Consider the following 15305-nt stretch of genomic DNA (forward strand, 5'->3'; position numbering starts at 1 on the left):
TGCAATGAGAAGCCCTCGTATTGCAGTGAAGAGTAGCACCCCCCCATCCCATTCCCCACTTACCACAGCTAGAGAAAGCCTGCATGCAGCAACGAAGATCCAGCACAGCCAAACATAAATAATTTAACTAAATTCAATAAAAACTGTATCTGGGGGACTTCCCTGGCAGTCCAGTGGTTAAGACTCCATGCTTCCAATGCAGGGGGAGGGAAACACAGGTTCCATCCCTGGTCAGGAAACTAAGATCTCACACGCTACGTGGTGCAGTCAAAAAACAAAACAAAACGGTATCAACTACACAAAAAAGAAAAGCGTATTGAAAAAAGACAATGTCCTCCAGTACATCAAACAGATTATCAAACTACAGTGACTCAAACAGTGGCAAAGGAACAAAAATAAGTTCAATGGGACACATAATGCAAGGTATGACTTTATTAGGGGGATATCATGGTGGGACAGAGCGGGGAGCTGAGCCTATCGATAGATGAAGAAAAATGGTCTATAGCTTGTGGAGAGATTGGTCTTAGAGAATCTCAAAGTCTTCTGAATACTAAGGGGATGGGCATTCACCAAAGGGGAAAACAGAAAGGGGTGGGGCCCAAGAGGAACCTCGGAGTGCATGTTCCAGTTGGCTGATCTCTGCTAACCGGGCAGGATCGGGGGTGGGGCGGGGCGGGGCGAGGTGGGATGGTGGAGGCAGCAGCCCTCAGAGGACTGGGCAGGGAACCGAGGGCTTCTCACAGATCCAGGGGTTTTCTGTAACACATCTGCCATCATTCCAGCCATCGTTGTGCAGTTCCACACAGTCCTCATCTCCGTGGTTGTTGGGCTCCCCTTTTTTCCAGAAGCTGTGAACCGCATCAGTGCAATGAGACCCCTACTCCACCCAGTGCCCACCCCCAATTTTGGAGGGGCTGGTCCCTGGACTTTGACAGCAAATTGCCAAGTACCAGCCAGATGTTGGTGAGGAATTCGGAGGCAGGGTTTTTGAAATGTGGGTTCAAACACCACATCCACCAATCAGTTCTGGGAAAGTTAAATGTGGGCTTCCCTGGTGGCTCAGATGGTAAAGACTCTACCTGCAATGTGGGAGACCCAGGTTTAATCCCTGGAGTTGGAAAGATTCCCTGGAGAAGAAAATGGGTACCCATTCCAGTACTCTTGCCTGGAGAATTCCATGAACAGAGGAGCCTGGTGGGCTACAGTCCATGGGATTGCAAAGAGCCTGACACAATTGAGTGATGACACTAACACAAAATTAAATGCAGATTCCTGGGCCTGTACCTAGACGTATAGAATCAGACTCCCACCCAACTCCTACTCCCTACCCCCAGATGAAGGCAGCACTCTGCATCTTCACCAAGCTTCTCAGGTGATGCTTTCCAGTCCAGAGTCTGAGCACCCTTGGTCTGGAGTTCCTGCCCACCTCTCCTGGGACATTGTCACTGGGAGGTTACCTGAGTTGGACAGGACTGTCATCCACCCACCGCCAGGAACCCTCACTGTGGTGGTCACTGAGGCCGATCCAGGTGGGTTTATTATTTCTGGGATACCAAAAGTTCAGGAATTTCTGGAGGTGGGTGGGGAGAGGGGTATCAGGAGGAAGATCCCTGGACGCCACACATCCCATGTCTGCCCACATCTCCATGGACCCCTACCTCCCACAGAAGTTCTTCTCACAGTCTAGCCTAGAGGCCTTACTCAAGTTGTATGTGTTAACATGTGCATGGAGGCTGTGGATGTGTGTTAATGTAATACACATGTGGATATGACTTGTGTCTCAGTTAACATGCATTGTATATGGCCTCAAGGGCACTCTGAATTCCCTTCCTGTCCATACATGGGCTCCTCTCATCCATGTTCTTCTCTCACATGACCTTCCTGAGTCCATTATGATTCCTCCTCCCAGAAGCCTTCCCTGATTGTATCTCACCTCTCATCCCCCCGCCACACCCCCAGCTGCCCATCTCTCAGAGGGCAGAAGAGGGAAGCAGAAGGTTCTTTCTTGACCTGGCAATATGGCCCAGCCTCTCGGGGGACCTTGCCCAGCCCACCTCCTCCTCAGTACTCTCGATGATAACTAGGTGGGCCCCAATAAGCAGACAGGCAGAGACGGCAGATCTCCAGTCACTCTGGGTCCAGGAGAAGAAGTAGCAGCTTCCATCGAAAAACTCCCAATTCTGAGGACAAGGATGGCACAGGCCAGCTGGGGAAGAGGAGTGGAGTTGGGACAGAGACATTGCTTGGCTCCTAGGCTCCAGATCTTCGGAACCCAGGGCTAGGCCCTTCTCTTCAGCTGTCAGCTCAGTTCCTCAAGAAACCCATGAGGAACATTCCAGCTCTGCTCTGCCCTCCTCAGCCTGGCAGCTGCAGCAGGTGTGGCCCAGCCCCCACCCACCATCCTGTGACTTCCTCTTGACGTTGGTGTGGTTCCCTTACCCAGGGTGGCATTCATCTGGGTCAGGCGCTGTAGGATCTTCTCCAGGTTTGATTGCATCTGCTTCTCTGCAACTTCAGCTGGAGGGAGAGGACGTCAATTATTAAGCACCTACTGTGTATGTGGTGCAGAGAGCCCCATGAGAACATCGTGTGTGGATGTCAGGTGACCCAGAGAGCCCATCATACAGATGAGAAAACTGAGGCTTAGAGAGTGACTTGCCCGACATCGCCAGCTCACCAGGACCTCTTGCAGGGGTCCGATCCCCTCCCTGACTCCTGCCCTCTCTCCTCCACCCCTGGCAGTGGTGGCTTGTCCACAGCCATACAGCCCCTCCCTACTCAGACTCCGGAACCTGGTGTCCAGCCACTTATCCAGGCTGTTGTTCTCACGGTCTCCCGAATCTCTCTGCAGACACTGGATCCTGGAAACTACAACGGAGCAGAGAAATCCCTCTTTAAGCACTGACCCTGAGCCAAATCTGCTTTCAAGGTCTCCCCACCGGGAGGATGAACCACCTTTCAAATAAGGAAGCAGACTTAGAGAGGGAGAGTTACTGGCACATGGTCACACAGAAGGTGACACAGAGCCCGCACGACCCAGCCCTAGTAGGTCTAGGGACTGTGGAAAAGGGCAAAGACCATCTCAGAGAGAAAACCCAAAGGGACCGAGGACTCTAAGCCCCTAGATGCTCACTCACCTTGAACCAGAGTGGTCAGCTGGAGCGTGAAGAAGCCCAGTGAGATGAAGAGGAGCAGCAGGAGAAGCAGAGGGCCCCAGGTCAGACACTCTGCAGGACCAGCAGATGGCTGGGGCTTGGGGCTGGGGGCAGACTCTGCCCCCACTCCACCCCCTGCCTGCCCCCGTTCCCCTAGCTGCCTGCTCCTGAACCAAGCACTCCCGTACCTGACAAGCTCCTCAAACTGTGTAGTGGTCGAGGGTGTCTCTCAGCCAGTCTCTGGCCCCCAAATGTCTCCTCCTCTGGACAGAACAGAGCACATGCACTTGAACTTGGAAGTCGGCTGAGCCCTGCTCTCAGAGTTGCAAGCTGGCTGCCAGGCCCCAAGCACCATCAGGAGCCTGGGACCCTGTCATCCCCACTATCACCCCAGACTGGGGGCCCAGCCTCACCAGAGTCATCTGGCTCCTTGTGTTCATACATCTCTGCCATCCTTCTTCCCTTTCTGTTCCTCTTCCCAACACTTCTCTGGACTATGGTTTTTATAACCTCATGTATTTCCCTCTGTAGCCCCTCCTCAGACCTGTTCTTTCTCAACTCACAGAGAATGAGGAACACGATAGGGATAACACTTCCTCTCAGAAAAATCTGGGGACCCGTGAAGCGGCTGACACAACTAAAGAGAGGTCACTTCGGGCGGGGCAGAGGCTGGGCAGTCAACTTTGCAGCCAGAAGGCACTATTCCAACCCCTGTCCAACCCTGGTACCTTCAGCCTCATGTTTCCAGAGCCCCAGTTCCCTCACCTGGGAAATGGGACAATGAGCCTGCCTAAAGGAAACTGACCCTGAATATTCCTTGGAAGGACTGATGCAGAAGCTGAAGCTCCAACACTCTGGACACCTGATGCGAAGAACTGACTCACTGGGAAAGACCCTGATGCTGAGAAAGACTGAGAGCAGGAAAAGCAGGTGACAGAGGAGGAGATGGTTGCAGGGCATCATTGACTCAGTGGTCATGAGTTTGAGCAAAGTCTGGGAGAGAGTGAAGGACAAGGAAGCCTGGCGTGCTACAGTTCATGGGGTCACAAAGAGTTGGACAGGACTTAGTGATTGGATGATAGCAATCCTGCTTCACATTATAATTATGAGGTTGAATACAGTGCACTAGTAATGGATATAAACGGCTTATTCTAATGATAAGTACTCAGTAATAACAGCACTTGAGCATGTGCCAACCATTCTCCTTGGTGTGTGTTCTCCCTCACTGCCCCCAGTAATAAATCCAGACTCGTTAACCACAGTGGTCTAACAGTTCTCACAATAGCCCTATGAGAAAGGTAGTTACTATCCTTCTTTATAGATGAGGAAACCGAGAGGGCAAGGAACTGCCTGAGGTCACACAGCTCAAAAGCAGTGGGGCTGGGAGTTGACCCCTGAATCCCTGCTTAACCACTACACAGGGCAGTTACTTTTTCCCCCTTTGTAACTACTAAATATAATATAGATAATCACTTTGAAACTTTGTGTATCGAACTTCCAATTTATTTCTATACTGACCCTATCTGATTCAACTGAGTATATACAACTATCCTTTTCCCCTTAATCTTAAAGTGAGTCTTTTGTAGACAGCATATAATGGGATCATCTGTTTGATTCTTTCTGTCAATCTCTACCTTTTAGTTGGAGAATTTAACCCTTTTATATTTAACATAATTACTGATATGTTAGACTTTTTATCTGCCATTTTGCTATTTGTTTTTCATATGTCTTATTTCCTTTTTATTCCTCGGTTCCTTTGTTACTATCTTTTTCATGTTAAGTAATTTCTTCTTTTTTAAAAAAAAAAGAAGAAGAATTGATTTACAGTGTTAACTTTTATGTGAAATGGAAAACCAAAGAATTTATGTGGTTTGCTTCATTGCAGTATTTGCTTTATTGTGCTAGAACCAAAATTCACAGTACCTCCAAGGTATACCTTGTAATATAATATGGCAACTATGGATATCATATTCTACCTCCTTCTGAAGGTTTGTTGCCATTGTGATTTTCCATAGTAGTTGTTTCTTGTTGATTTAATGATTTTTCTGAATTAATTCTGCAAAGTCTCTATTCTCTGTCATGTACGATCACTTAAATCTCTACTTAGCTTGGTGTTTAGCAAGTGATTGAACAAACTTCCTTGAAAATCTGAAACTAAAAGTCTCCCAGTCTTCATCCAGGATCTCTGTATGTTTTGACACACAGTCAACACTCAGTCAGGAAACTTGCAACCCAGCCTTATCTGCCACTTCCCGCTTTCTTAGAGCCTTGAAGTCAGCCAGAATTAAGAGCTTAGGAACTTGTCAGATCTTTCCTGAGTATGCACACAGCCCTCCACATGCATGTAGCCTTCCAGATTCCCAGGAATATGTTGGAGCTTTTCAAAGCCTCTTATGTTCATGCTCAGTCTCTCAGTCATGTCCAACTCTGCAATCCCACGGACTATAGCCCACCAGGCTCCTCTGTCCATGGGATTTCCCAAATAAGGATACTAGAGTGAGTTGCCTTTCCTCCTCCAGGGGATTGCCCTGACCCTGGGATGGAACCCTTATTTTCTGCATCTCCTGCATTAGCAGGTGAATTCTTTACCACTGAGCCACCTGGAAAGCCCTTTCAAAGTCCCTAGGGACATCTCATTCCTTAACTTTTCTTTTTAAGACTGTTTGGTTAGGTTATTATTTGTCCCAGCTGTTATCCACCACCTCAGGGAGCTGTGATGTTAAAATATTTGACAGACACCCCCTGGGGAGAGGTTTTTAGCATTGGGCAAGTTCGAGTGAAGTCAATGAAAGATAATCTTTTCAAGGGTGGTCTTCCAGGGAACCACTAGATAGATCAGGTAATACTATTCCTTGGGAACAGGGCTTTATAAGAGCTCTGACTCCGTTTTTCTTCCTGTACCAGAAATGTGACCTGTTATTTTTTAAGGCTATCTTGTTTTTAAATTTTATTTTATCGAAGTATAGTCAATTTACAATGTTGTGTTAATTTCGGCTGTACAGCGAAGTGGTTCAGTTATTCACATATATACATTCTTTTTCATATTCTCTTTCATTATGGTTTGTCACAGGATATTGAATAAGGCTCCCTGTGCTCTACAGTAGGAACTTATTATTTACTCATTCTATATATAATAGTTTGCATCTGCTAATCCCAAATTCCCAATCCTCCCCACCCCCTTGGCAACCACAAATCTATTCTCTATGTCTGTGAGTCTGTAAAGCTATTTCTGTGTTGGAGAGTGAGGAATGGGACTAGGGTGAGTTAAAATTCCACCAAGCTCACTGTTCTTTATTGAGATTCAGCCGTATTTCTTGTCTAAATACTCCCTGAATTACTGTAAGCTTTTGGTTGATTGCCAGTGTTCTAAAAGTGTTGATTCTGACAAATTCTTCAGTTTTTCCATTGCTTTCATGGAAGGGCAAAATTTTTACTCTGCCATTTTTGCTGACATTTCTTTTTTTTTTTTTTTTCTTTCTTTCTGTTTTTTTGATGGTTAAAGTGTCTTTGATTTGGCTAGTGGGAGCCTTTCTCTCTGGCTCTGTGTCCATTCAACATGTGCTTATCAGTTTTTTGCTGATCAGGCTTTCCTTGCCCAAACCCTGGAATCACCCATTTTCCAAAAGAGACCCGGTTGCTTTTAAGTGGAGAATGACATTCAGAACCAAGACCTGAGTGTTGAGTGCATCGTTATTATTAGGGTGTCATTAATCCCAGGACCTCTGAGTAGACAGACAAGAAAACAGATACATGCACATTTATTTCTCTATCAGTTAGTTCAGTCGCTCAGTCATGTCAAACTCTTTTTCGACCCCATGGACTGCAGCACGCCAGGCCTCCCTGTCCACCACCAAGTCCCAGAGCCTGCTCAAACTCATGTCCATTGAGTCGGTGATGCCATCCAGCCATCTCATCCTCTGTTGGCCCCTTTTTCCCCTGCCTTCAGTCTTTCCCAGCATCAGGGTCTTTTCAAATGAATCCGCTCTTTGCATCAGGTCACCGAAGTATTGGAGTTTCAGCTTCAACATCAGTCCTTTCAATGAACACTCAGGACTGATCTCCTTTAGGATGGACTGGTTGGATCTCCTTGCAGTCCAAGGGACTCTCAAGAGTCTTCTCCAACACCACAGTTCAAAAGCATCAATTCTTCAACACTCAGCTTTCTTTATAGTCCAACTCTCACATCCATACATGACCACTGGAAAAACCATAGCCTTGACTAGAAGGACCTTTGTTGGCATATTTCTCTATATATATCACAGAGTTGGAAACAACTGAGTGACTAAGCACACACACACATATGTTGAAAACCATGAGTTCACACCAACACTAAATACAGTAGAGTTCATTTCTAATTTGCCCTCCATTCTTTTTTTTTTTTTTTTCGGTCACACAGTTTTCAGCATCTCAGTTTCCCAAGCAGAGACTGAACTGGGGCCATGATAGTGAAAGCCTGAAATCCTAACCACTAAGCCACAAGGGAATTCCCACTCCATTCATCTTTGTAACACTCTTCTCTGATGGTGGGAAACCTGGTTCTCATTATCCTGGGTGCATTTATTTACTCATTTCATCAATCCCACCATATGTATAGCCAACCTCATTTTCCCATCACCATCCCTTATACTATGTAGATGCACTGGGCACTCACCCGCTCCTGCCAGGTAGACAGGCCCTCCTGTTGTTGTCCTTCTTACCTCACTTGGGCTCTGACATCGCATACCACTCATCTCTCCACTAGGATGCTCTCCTCCCCAAGTCTGGACTCCAGCACTCTCAGATCAGATCAGCCGCCATTTTGAATGCTTCCTTCTGTCATCTAAGAACTGGCTGACTTACCTTGTCCCCAAAACACCTCTCCATCCATGTAAGCCTGTCCATACCCAGAGCTTGTGCCTGCCTGTCCTCTCGTATAGAAGCTGCAACTGCTGTTGGATCACCTACAAGGAGTTTTTGTTGTTGTTGTTAATTAAAAAAAGAAAAAGTCACACCACATGGCATGTGGGATCCCAGTTCCCTGGTCAGGGGTTGAACCTGTACTCCCTGCAGTGGAAGCACAGAGTCTTAACCACTGGACTGCCAGGGAAGTCCCTGAAGGGCTCATTTTTATTTCTGAAACCCAGCTCCTTGAGGCTTCCTTGCATTTACCACTTTGACTAGTCCTATTGAAAAGTGTGGAGTCTTCTAGTTATCACCGTAGAAAGGAGGGTCTTTGGGAAATTTCTGCATTCTCACCAGTGGAAATCCTGTCATCACTCTTTCAACACTTACTTTGTGCTAAATGCTTTTCAGACACGACCTCAGCAAATCTCCACAACACAGCTACTACTGCCCTCATTTTACCTATGAGCAAACAGATCCAAGGGCTTCCCGGGTGATGCAGTGGTAAAGAACCCGCCTGTCAATGCAGGAGGTGAAAGAGATGTGGGTTTGATCCCTGGGTTGGGAAGATCCCCTGGAGGAGGAAATGATAACCCACTCCAGTATTCTTGCCTGAGAATCCCATGGACAGAGGAGCCTGGCAGGCTACAGTCATAGGGTTGTAAAGAGTTGGACATGACTGAGCAACTGGGTATACACATACATACAGAGGTTCAAAGGTCACATCAAATGTCCATGATCCATCAGCTTATAAATGCTGGGGGTTAATCCATGAAAACACATCATTTTCTTTTCTTATGTAGGTTTTGTTGTTGTTGTTGTTATGTTTTATTTTTTTAGTTTTTGGTCATGCCCTGCTGCATATGGGATCTTAGTTCCCCCAGCAGGGATGGAACCCACACCCCCTGCATTGGAAGCACAGAGTCTTAACCACTGGATCACCAGTGAAATCCCAAGCACATCATTTCATTCATCGCTGTGTCCCTCAATTCAAACCAGCTCAAAAAATACCCATTGGAGTGCGGAGTGAGAATTGATAGCTTTGCATCTCTTAACTGAGAAGTCTAAGAGAAAGAGAGCTCCAAAGAATTGATGTTTTTGAAATGTGATGTTGGAGAAGACTCTTGAAAGTCCCTTGGACAGCAAGGAGATCAAACCAGTCAATCCTAAAGGAAATCAGTCCTGAATATTCACTGGAAGGACTGAAGCTGAAGTTAAAGCTCCAATATTTTGGCCTCCTGATTCAAAGAGCTGACTCATTGGAAAAGGCCCTGATACTGGGAAAGATTGAGAGCAGGAGGAGGAGTGGGTGACAGAGGATGAGATGGTTGGATGGCATCACCGACTTATTGGACATGAGTTTGAGTCAACTCCGGTAGATAGTGAAGGACAGGGAAGCCTGGTGTGCTGCAGTCTATGAAGTCACAAAGGGTCGTACACAACTGAGTGACTGAACAACAACAAGAAAAAGAGAGAAGAGGACAAAATTTGAACCTAGGTGTCTCACCCAGAAGGTAACCTTCTAGACCAAAAATTGGCAAATGTGTTTTCTGAAAAGGACCAAATATTCTGGGTGTCATTTCTGCCACAGTTACTCCCACTGTAACCCTGTAAAAACCGGGACAATATGTATCAGTGGCTGGGTGGGGCTGAGTTTCACTAAACTATTTATAAAAACAGCTGGAGCCAGCTGTTCAGAGGAAGGAGACCAACTCTGTTTTATTCACTACTACATCCCAGTGTTAGGAACACTGACTGGCAAGTAATGGGCAATTCAAAGATGATAATAAACGAATTATCACTTGTATATTCTTTTTTTCCCTTTATCTCTTTCTTTTTTTAAGTTTTTTTTTGGGGGGGGGGGAGGGGCACGCCATGTGGCTTGAAGGATCTTAGCTCCCTAAACAGGAATTGAATGCCCGCCCTTAGCAGCAAAAGCACAGATTCCTAACCACTTGTTGTTGTTCAGTTGCTAGGTTGCGTCCGACTCCACCACGCCAGGCTTCCTGTCCTTCACTATCTCCCAGAGTTTGCTCAAACTCATGTCCATTGAGTCGGTGATGCCATCCTGTCGCCCACCCTCCTCCTGCCCTCAATCTTTCCCAGCATCAGGGTCTTTTCCAACGAGTCAGCTCCTCGCATCAGGTGGCCAAAGTACTGGAGCTTCAGCTTCAGCATTGGTTCTTCCAATGAATATTACCTAACCACTGGACCACCAGGGAAATCCCATTGCTTGTATATTCTTGATGGAAAAGTAGTGATACAACCAGAGTGAGCAGTGCTGGTGGGATGGTTGGACAGAGCATGGGAGATATAGCTGTGCAACATGTTCAAGGTGTTTTGGAGGAGTTTTTGCTCTTTAAAAAAAGGAGCAGGAATGGGACTCCCATGGGGGTCCAGTAGCTGAGATTGTGCATTCCAATGCAGGGGACACAAGTTCGATCCCTAGCTGGGGAACTAAGATCCCACAGGCTATGGCCAAAAAAAAAAAAGTTTTTTTAAAGAAGAGAAAGAAATGAATTTTATTGGGCAATTGTTTGGTGCCAAGAGACCTAACTTTTCTCATGACAGACCTGTGAGGTGGGTCTGTATCATAGACTGAATGCTTGTGTCCAACATCCCCACCTTGGTATTCCTACTTTGAAACCTAATCCCCAATGAGATGATATTCAGAAGTGGGGTATTTGGGAAGTAATTAGATCAAGAATGGGATCAACACTCTTATAAAAGAGACCCCAGGGACTTCCCTGGTGGTCCAGTGGTTAAGATTCCAAACTCCCAAAGCAGAGGACTACATGGTTCAATCCCTGGTCAGGGAACTAGATCCCACATGTTGCAACCAAAGGTTCATACGTTGCAACTAAGACCCGCACAGCCAAATAAAATTTTTTAAAAATTTTATTTTAAAAGAAAGACACCAGAGAGCTCTCTCCCTGCTTCTGCCACCTGAGGACATAGCCAGAAGGAGATGGTCTTCCATGGATCTGGAGGCATATCCTCAGGTTGTGCTAGTGGTAAAGAATTTGCCTGCATTGCAGGAGGTGAAAGAGACATGGGTTCAGTCCCTGGGTTGGGAAGATCCCCTGGAGGAGGAAATGGCAACCCACTCCAGTATTCTTGCCTGGAGAATCCCATGGGCAGAGGAGCCTGATGGGCTACAGTCCATGGGGTCACAAAGAGTCAGACACGACTGAGCACACACACAGAAAAACACAAAATTCTCAGCAGACACCAAATTTCACCACATATTGATCTAATTTATTTTATTTTTTGGCTGCACTGGGTCTTTGCGGCAGCATGTGGGCTCTTTGTTGTATTGGGCAGGCTTTTTCTAACTTAGTTTCCAAGCTCAGTCTTAGTTGCTCCATGGCATGTGGGATCTTAGTTCCCTGACCAGGGATCGAACCCCCTGTCCCCTACATTGAAAGGTGAATTCTTAACCACTGGACTCCCAGGGCAGTCCCCTCACATGTTGATCTTAGATTTCCAGCCTTCAGAACTCTGAGAAATAAATGTTGGTTGCTTAAGCCCTTAGAAGTCTATGGTATTCTGTTATAGCAGTCTGAATGGACTAAGATGATCTGTGTCCCCATTTCTCATATGGGGAAAACTGAGGCTCAGGAGTTGAGGAGACACACCACTCATGGCCTCAGAGCTAGAGACACAGTTTGGAAGGTGGTGGCTTTCTCATATCCAAAGACACATCAGCAGAGTTGGAACACCAGCCTCTCAGAAAGGTGAGACAAGACACTCTATTGGATGGGCTGTTCCTACTACATTCATTACAAACCTCTCTGCCTTGTAGGGCTTCCTTGGTGGCTCAGCTGGTAAAGAATCTGCCTGTAATGCACGAGACCCAGGTTCGATCCATGGGTTGGGAAGATCCCCTGGAGAAGGAAATGGCAACCCACTCCAGTATTCTTGCCTGGAAAATCCCATGGACAGAAGAGCTTGGAGGGCTGCAGTCCATGGGGTCACAAAGAGTCAGACACAACTGAGCAACACACACACACTGCCTGGGGTTCAATATTTTGTGATGGGATCCTGAACTGGCCACCCCGTTTTTCTCTCCTGGGGCTGCAGATGCCTGCTGAAAAACTTTCTGTTCCTCTAGGAAGCCACATTCTCTTTCACTTCCCAGCCTCTGCACATGCTGATTGCCCTAACAGAAAACACCCATTCTCCAACCACCCTGTCCCATCTCCTCTTGAAAAATCAGTCCTTCAGGATGTAACCTTTCCCCTAGAACATGATCTTAAGAAAGCTCTAGAGTATTTTCCAGCATCCTCGAGCCATTCTCCAAGTCTCACTGGACTCCAGTGGGATGTCCTGCAGACTGAAGGCAGTTCTGACACCATCCACCTGGAGACCAAATGAGATCTGTTTAAAAAAAAAAAAAGCAACTGCGTATATGTTAAAGATCTCGTTGGCTTTATCCAATGATGCATGAATCAGGCAGCATCCAGTTTAGCAGACAGAAAGGAGCTCTGAAGGGCTGTACAAGGCTAGAGGTTTTCTAGGCAGACAGGAGCAGGGTCAAGGAAGTTGTACCTGAAAAAAAGTGGGTGGGTCATTGCAAAGTTACTTTCCAATAGAGGGATGGCAGGGGTCTATCAGATGATTCCTGATTGGCTGGTTTAAGATTTCATTTCTGAAACAGCTGAAACTGTCATGAAGGCTGAGTTAAGCTTTACTGAGGCTTTCACTGGCTAAGTCAAAGATCTCCCTTGGTATTAATAAATGTCACATTGCACTTGAAAATATGTGGGTTATTTTAAAATATTTTTGACATTGATTTCTGACATAATTCCACAATGATAAAAGAACAGACTCTGTATGGTTTCAATACCTTTAGACCACGAAATTTTTGCACCTGGTTTTATGTCCCTAGATATGTTCCAGTGTCTCCTAGTTTATAGTCTATGGGAACTTGAATAGAATTTGTATCCTACTGTTGTGTGAAAATTGTATAAATTTTAATTATGTTGGATTGGTTCATAGTGCTTTTCAGGTCTCCTATATCCGTCTACTTTTTTGTATATTCATTCTATTAATTTTTGAGAGTTTGATATTGAAACTCCAGCTAAAAATCTTAACTTATCTACTTTAAAAATTTGTAATATATGGTGGAACAATTGGAGAAGGAAGTGGCAACCCACTGCAGTATTCTTGCCTGGGAAATCCGATGGACAGAGGAGCCTGGCATGTTACAGTCCATGGAGTTGCAAGAATTGGACACAATTGAGTGACTAAACCACCACCACCAGGTATATGTAACTGTTCTGTATTTTCCAAGTCTCCTGTAAATGTGTTATCACACCTTCATAATTTAAAAAAAATTTTAAAAAGGAAAGAGAAAGAAAAGACTGAGTTATGTGTCATGAGACTTACCATAAGTAACTCCACTTTTGGTCTATTGTCTTATTATTTTTTAAATATTTATTTCTGTGCGTGCATGCTAAGTTGCTAAGTCATATCCGACTCTTTGTGACCGCATAGACTGTAACCCACCAGGCTCCTCTGTCCATGGGATTCTCCAGGCAAGAATTCTGGAGTGGGCTGCCATGCTCTCCTCCAGGGGATTTTCCCATCCCAAGGATCAAACCCACGTTTCTTACGTCTCCTACACTGGCAGGCAGGTCCACTAGCACCACCTGGGAAGCTCCAGTTATTTATGCACGTACCTTTATTTTTGGCTGTGTTGGGTCTTAGTTGTGGCAGCGGGCTCAGTAGTTGAGGCCCTCGGGCTTAGTTGCACCCCAAGCATGTGGGATCTTAGTTCCCTGACCAGAGATTGAACTCGTGACCTCTGTATTGGCAGATGGATTCTTAACCACTGGACCACCAGGGAAGTCCAGATATATTTCTTATTCTATCACAAACGCTGTCCAAGGTTCCCTCCAGGCTGGGTCAGGTGCCTCTTCTGGGCAATCCCAACCCCTTTTTCAGGTATCTCACAAAAGTTCTGTGCTTTCAGATCTGTGTCCCCCTCCAGATTGTGAGTTCCACAGAAGACCGTGTCCTTGGAATCAAAGCAGGTGTTCGACAAATGTCTAGTAAACAGATGAGATGAGTGAAGAAATGTCTCATTCTATTGCCTATTTCATCTTTACCGCCCAGACATGTGTAACTGCCCAGTCCTCCATTCCCACCCAGAATCTCACCTCTCTCTTCCACTGACAAATCACATCTTTTAATACCACCTCCTCCAGGAAGCCTTCCTTTCCCACCCACTCGGAGCCCCATCCAAAACCAGGTGAGGAGCAGACTCTGTCATCCCTTAGAAGGTCTCACCTGACAGCAGGAAGATTTCCCCAAAGACTTGCCCCAGGTTAGACCCCACCTTCCTCCACAACTCTCAGACGAGTGCCACCTGCTGCTTTAGAGGTGTCATTGAAATAGGGCTCAATGGGCTGGGCTGGCCTTACAGAAACTTGCCAGCACCAGAATTCCAGAACCTCAGCTAACATCCTAGACCAGGAGAAGACCTATTGGGTTTCTCTCCAGGCTGGACAGCGCCACCCAGTGGTCAAGAAGGCTTCGACATAGGTTAACAGAACAGACACCTTCCTGCCTCCTTGACTTCGCGTTGGCTGGTCCTTTTGCCTGGCATCCCGCCCTTCCTTCGTCTCTCAATGTCTTACTTGCTCTTTAGAGTGACATCACAGTCCTCCAGTTTGCTTGTTTCCTCACCTTGAGCCTTAGCTCCTCTAAAGCCCCAGGAAGGAAGGCATGCCCCACCACAAATTCTGCCCTGCAGTAAAATGTCCTGAGTCAGCTGTTCCTCCAGCCTCAACAGCTCCACTCCTGGTCATGTGGGTAAATTGTGCCCCACGTCTTGGAACAGGAATTCCGGGAACAGGACCACGCTTCCTCCATCTTTGGGGGAAAACCTCTGGGTATCATCACACTTCTTAGAAGAGGTGTTTTCATTCCTGCCTTCACCCCCTCCCCAAATCACCAGTGACGGTATCTACCTTTCCTTTGAGAAAAACAGCAGACCCATTTTTGTCTTGGTCCCCCCTGTGATAGAGGTGGCCACTTCTTCCTTCCTGCCTGAACTCCACTTTCCTGGGACTCCTCTGATAGCCTCACCTTCGGTGTCTCCTTCTTCCTCCTGGGCTGCTCCTGCTCCATCACCCTTCCTCTTCTTTCGCCTGACCTTGCAACTTGCCTGTCATTGATGAATCTTTGCTATCCAAATCCTCTTCTTCTGTTGGGAGGACAAGAAAGGAAGAATGCCAGGGATGGACTAATTGTCCAGTTTCT

The 15305-nt window shown here is 46.4% G+C and overlaps 1 protein-coding gene across 1 annotated transcript; it reads right to left on the bottom strand.

Moving 5' to 3' along the window:
* Nucleotides 1–412: 412 nt before the first annotated feature.
* On the bottom strand, nt 413–3717 carry LOC102281680 (CD209 antigen-like protein C). The gene is made up of 8 exons (XM_005890744.3): nt 3569–3717; nt 3344–3418; nt 3138–3227; nt 2779–2868; nt 2440–2517; nt 2055–2206; nt 1458–1570; nt 413–848 (listed from the first exon to the last, which is right to left on the bottom strand). Exons 1-8 carry the CDS (start codon nt 3606–3608, stop codon nt 707–709), a joined length of 780 nt encoding a protein of 259 aa, XP_005890806.1. The 5' UTR covers nt 3609–3717; the 3' UTR covers nt 413–706.
* Between the last annotated feature and the right edge of the window lie 11588 nt (nt 3718–15305).

The sequence above is a fragment of the Bos mutus genome, chromosome 7 (genome assembly GCF_027580195.1).
Source record: "Bos mutus isolate GX-2022 chromosome 7, NWIPB_WYAK_1.1, whole genome shotgun sequence".
Taxonomy (NCBI): domain Eukaryota; kingdom Metazoa; phylum Chordata; class Mammalia; order Artiodactyla; family Bovidae; genus Bos; species Bos mutus.

Bases quoted from the DNA above. Each gene is read 5' to 3' on its own strand.
- LOC102281680 (XM_005890744.3), bottom strand. From the start codon at position 3,608: ATGGCAGAGATGTATGAACACAAGGAGCCAGATGACTCTG. The intron at 3,419-3,568 runs GTGAGGCTGGGC...TGTTCTGTCCAG, and splicing joins CAAGGAGCCAGATGACTCTG to AGGAGGAGACATTTGGGGGC. The intron at 2,518-2,778 runs GTAGGGAGGGGC...CTCTCCCTCCAG, and splicing joins CACCAGGTTCCGGAGTCTGA to CTGAAGTTGCAGAGAAGCAG.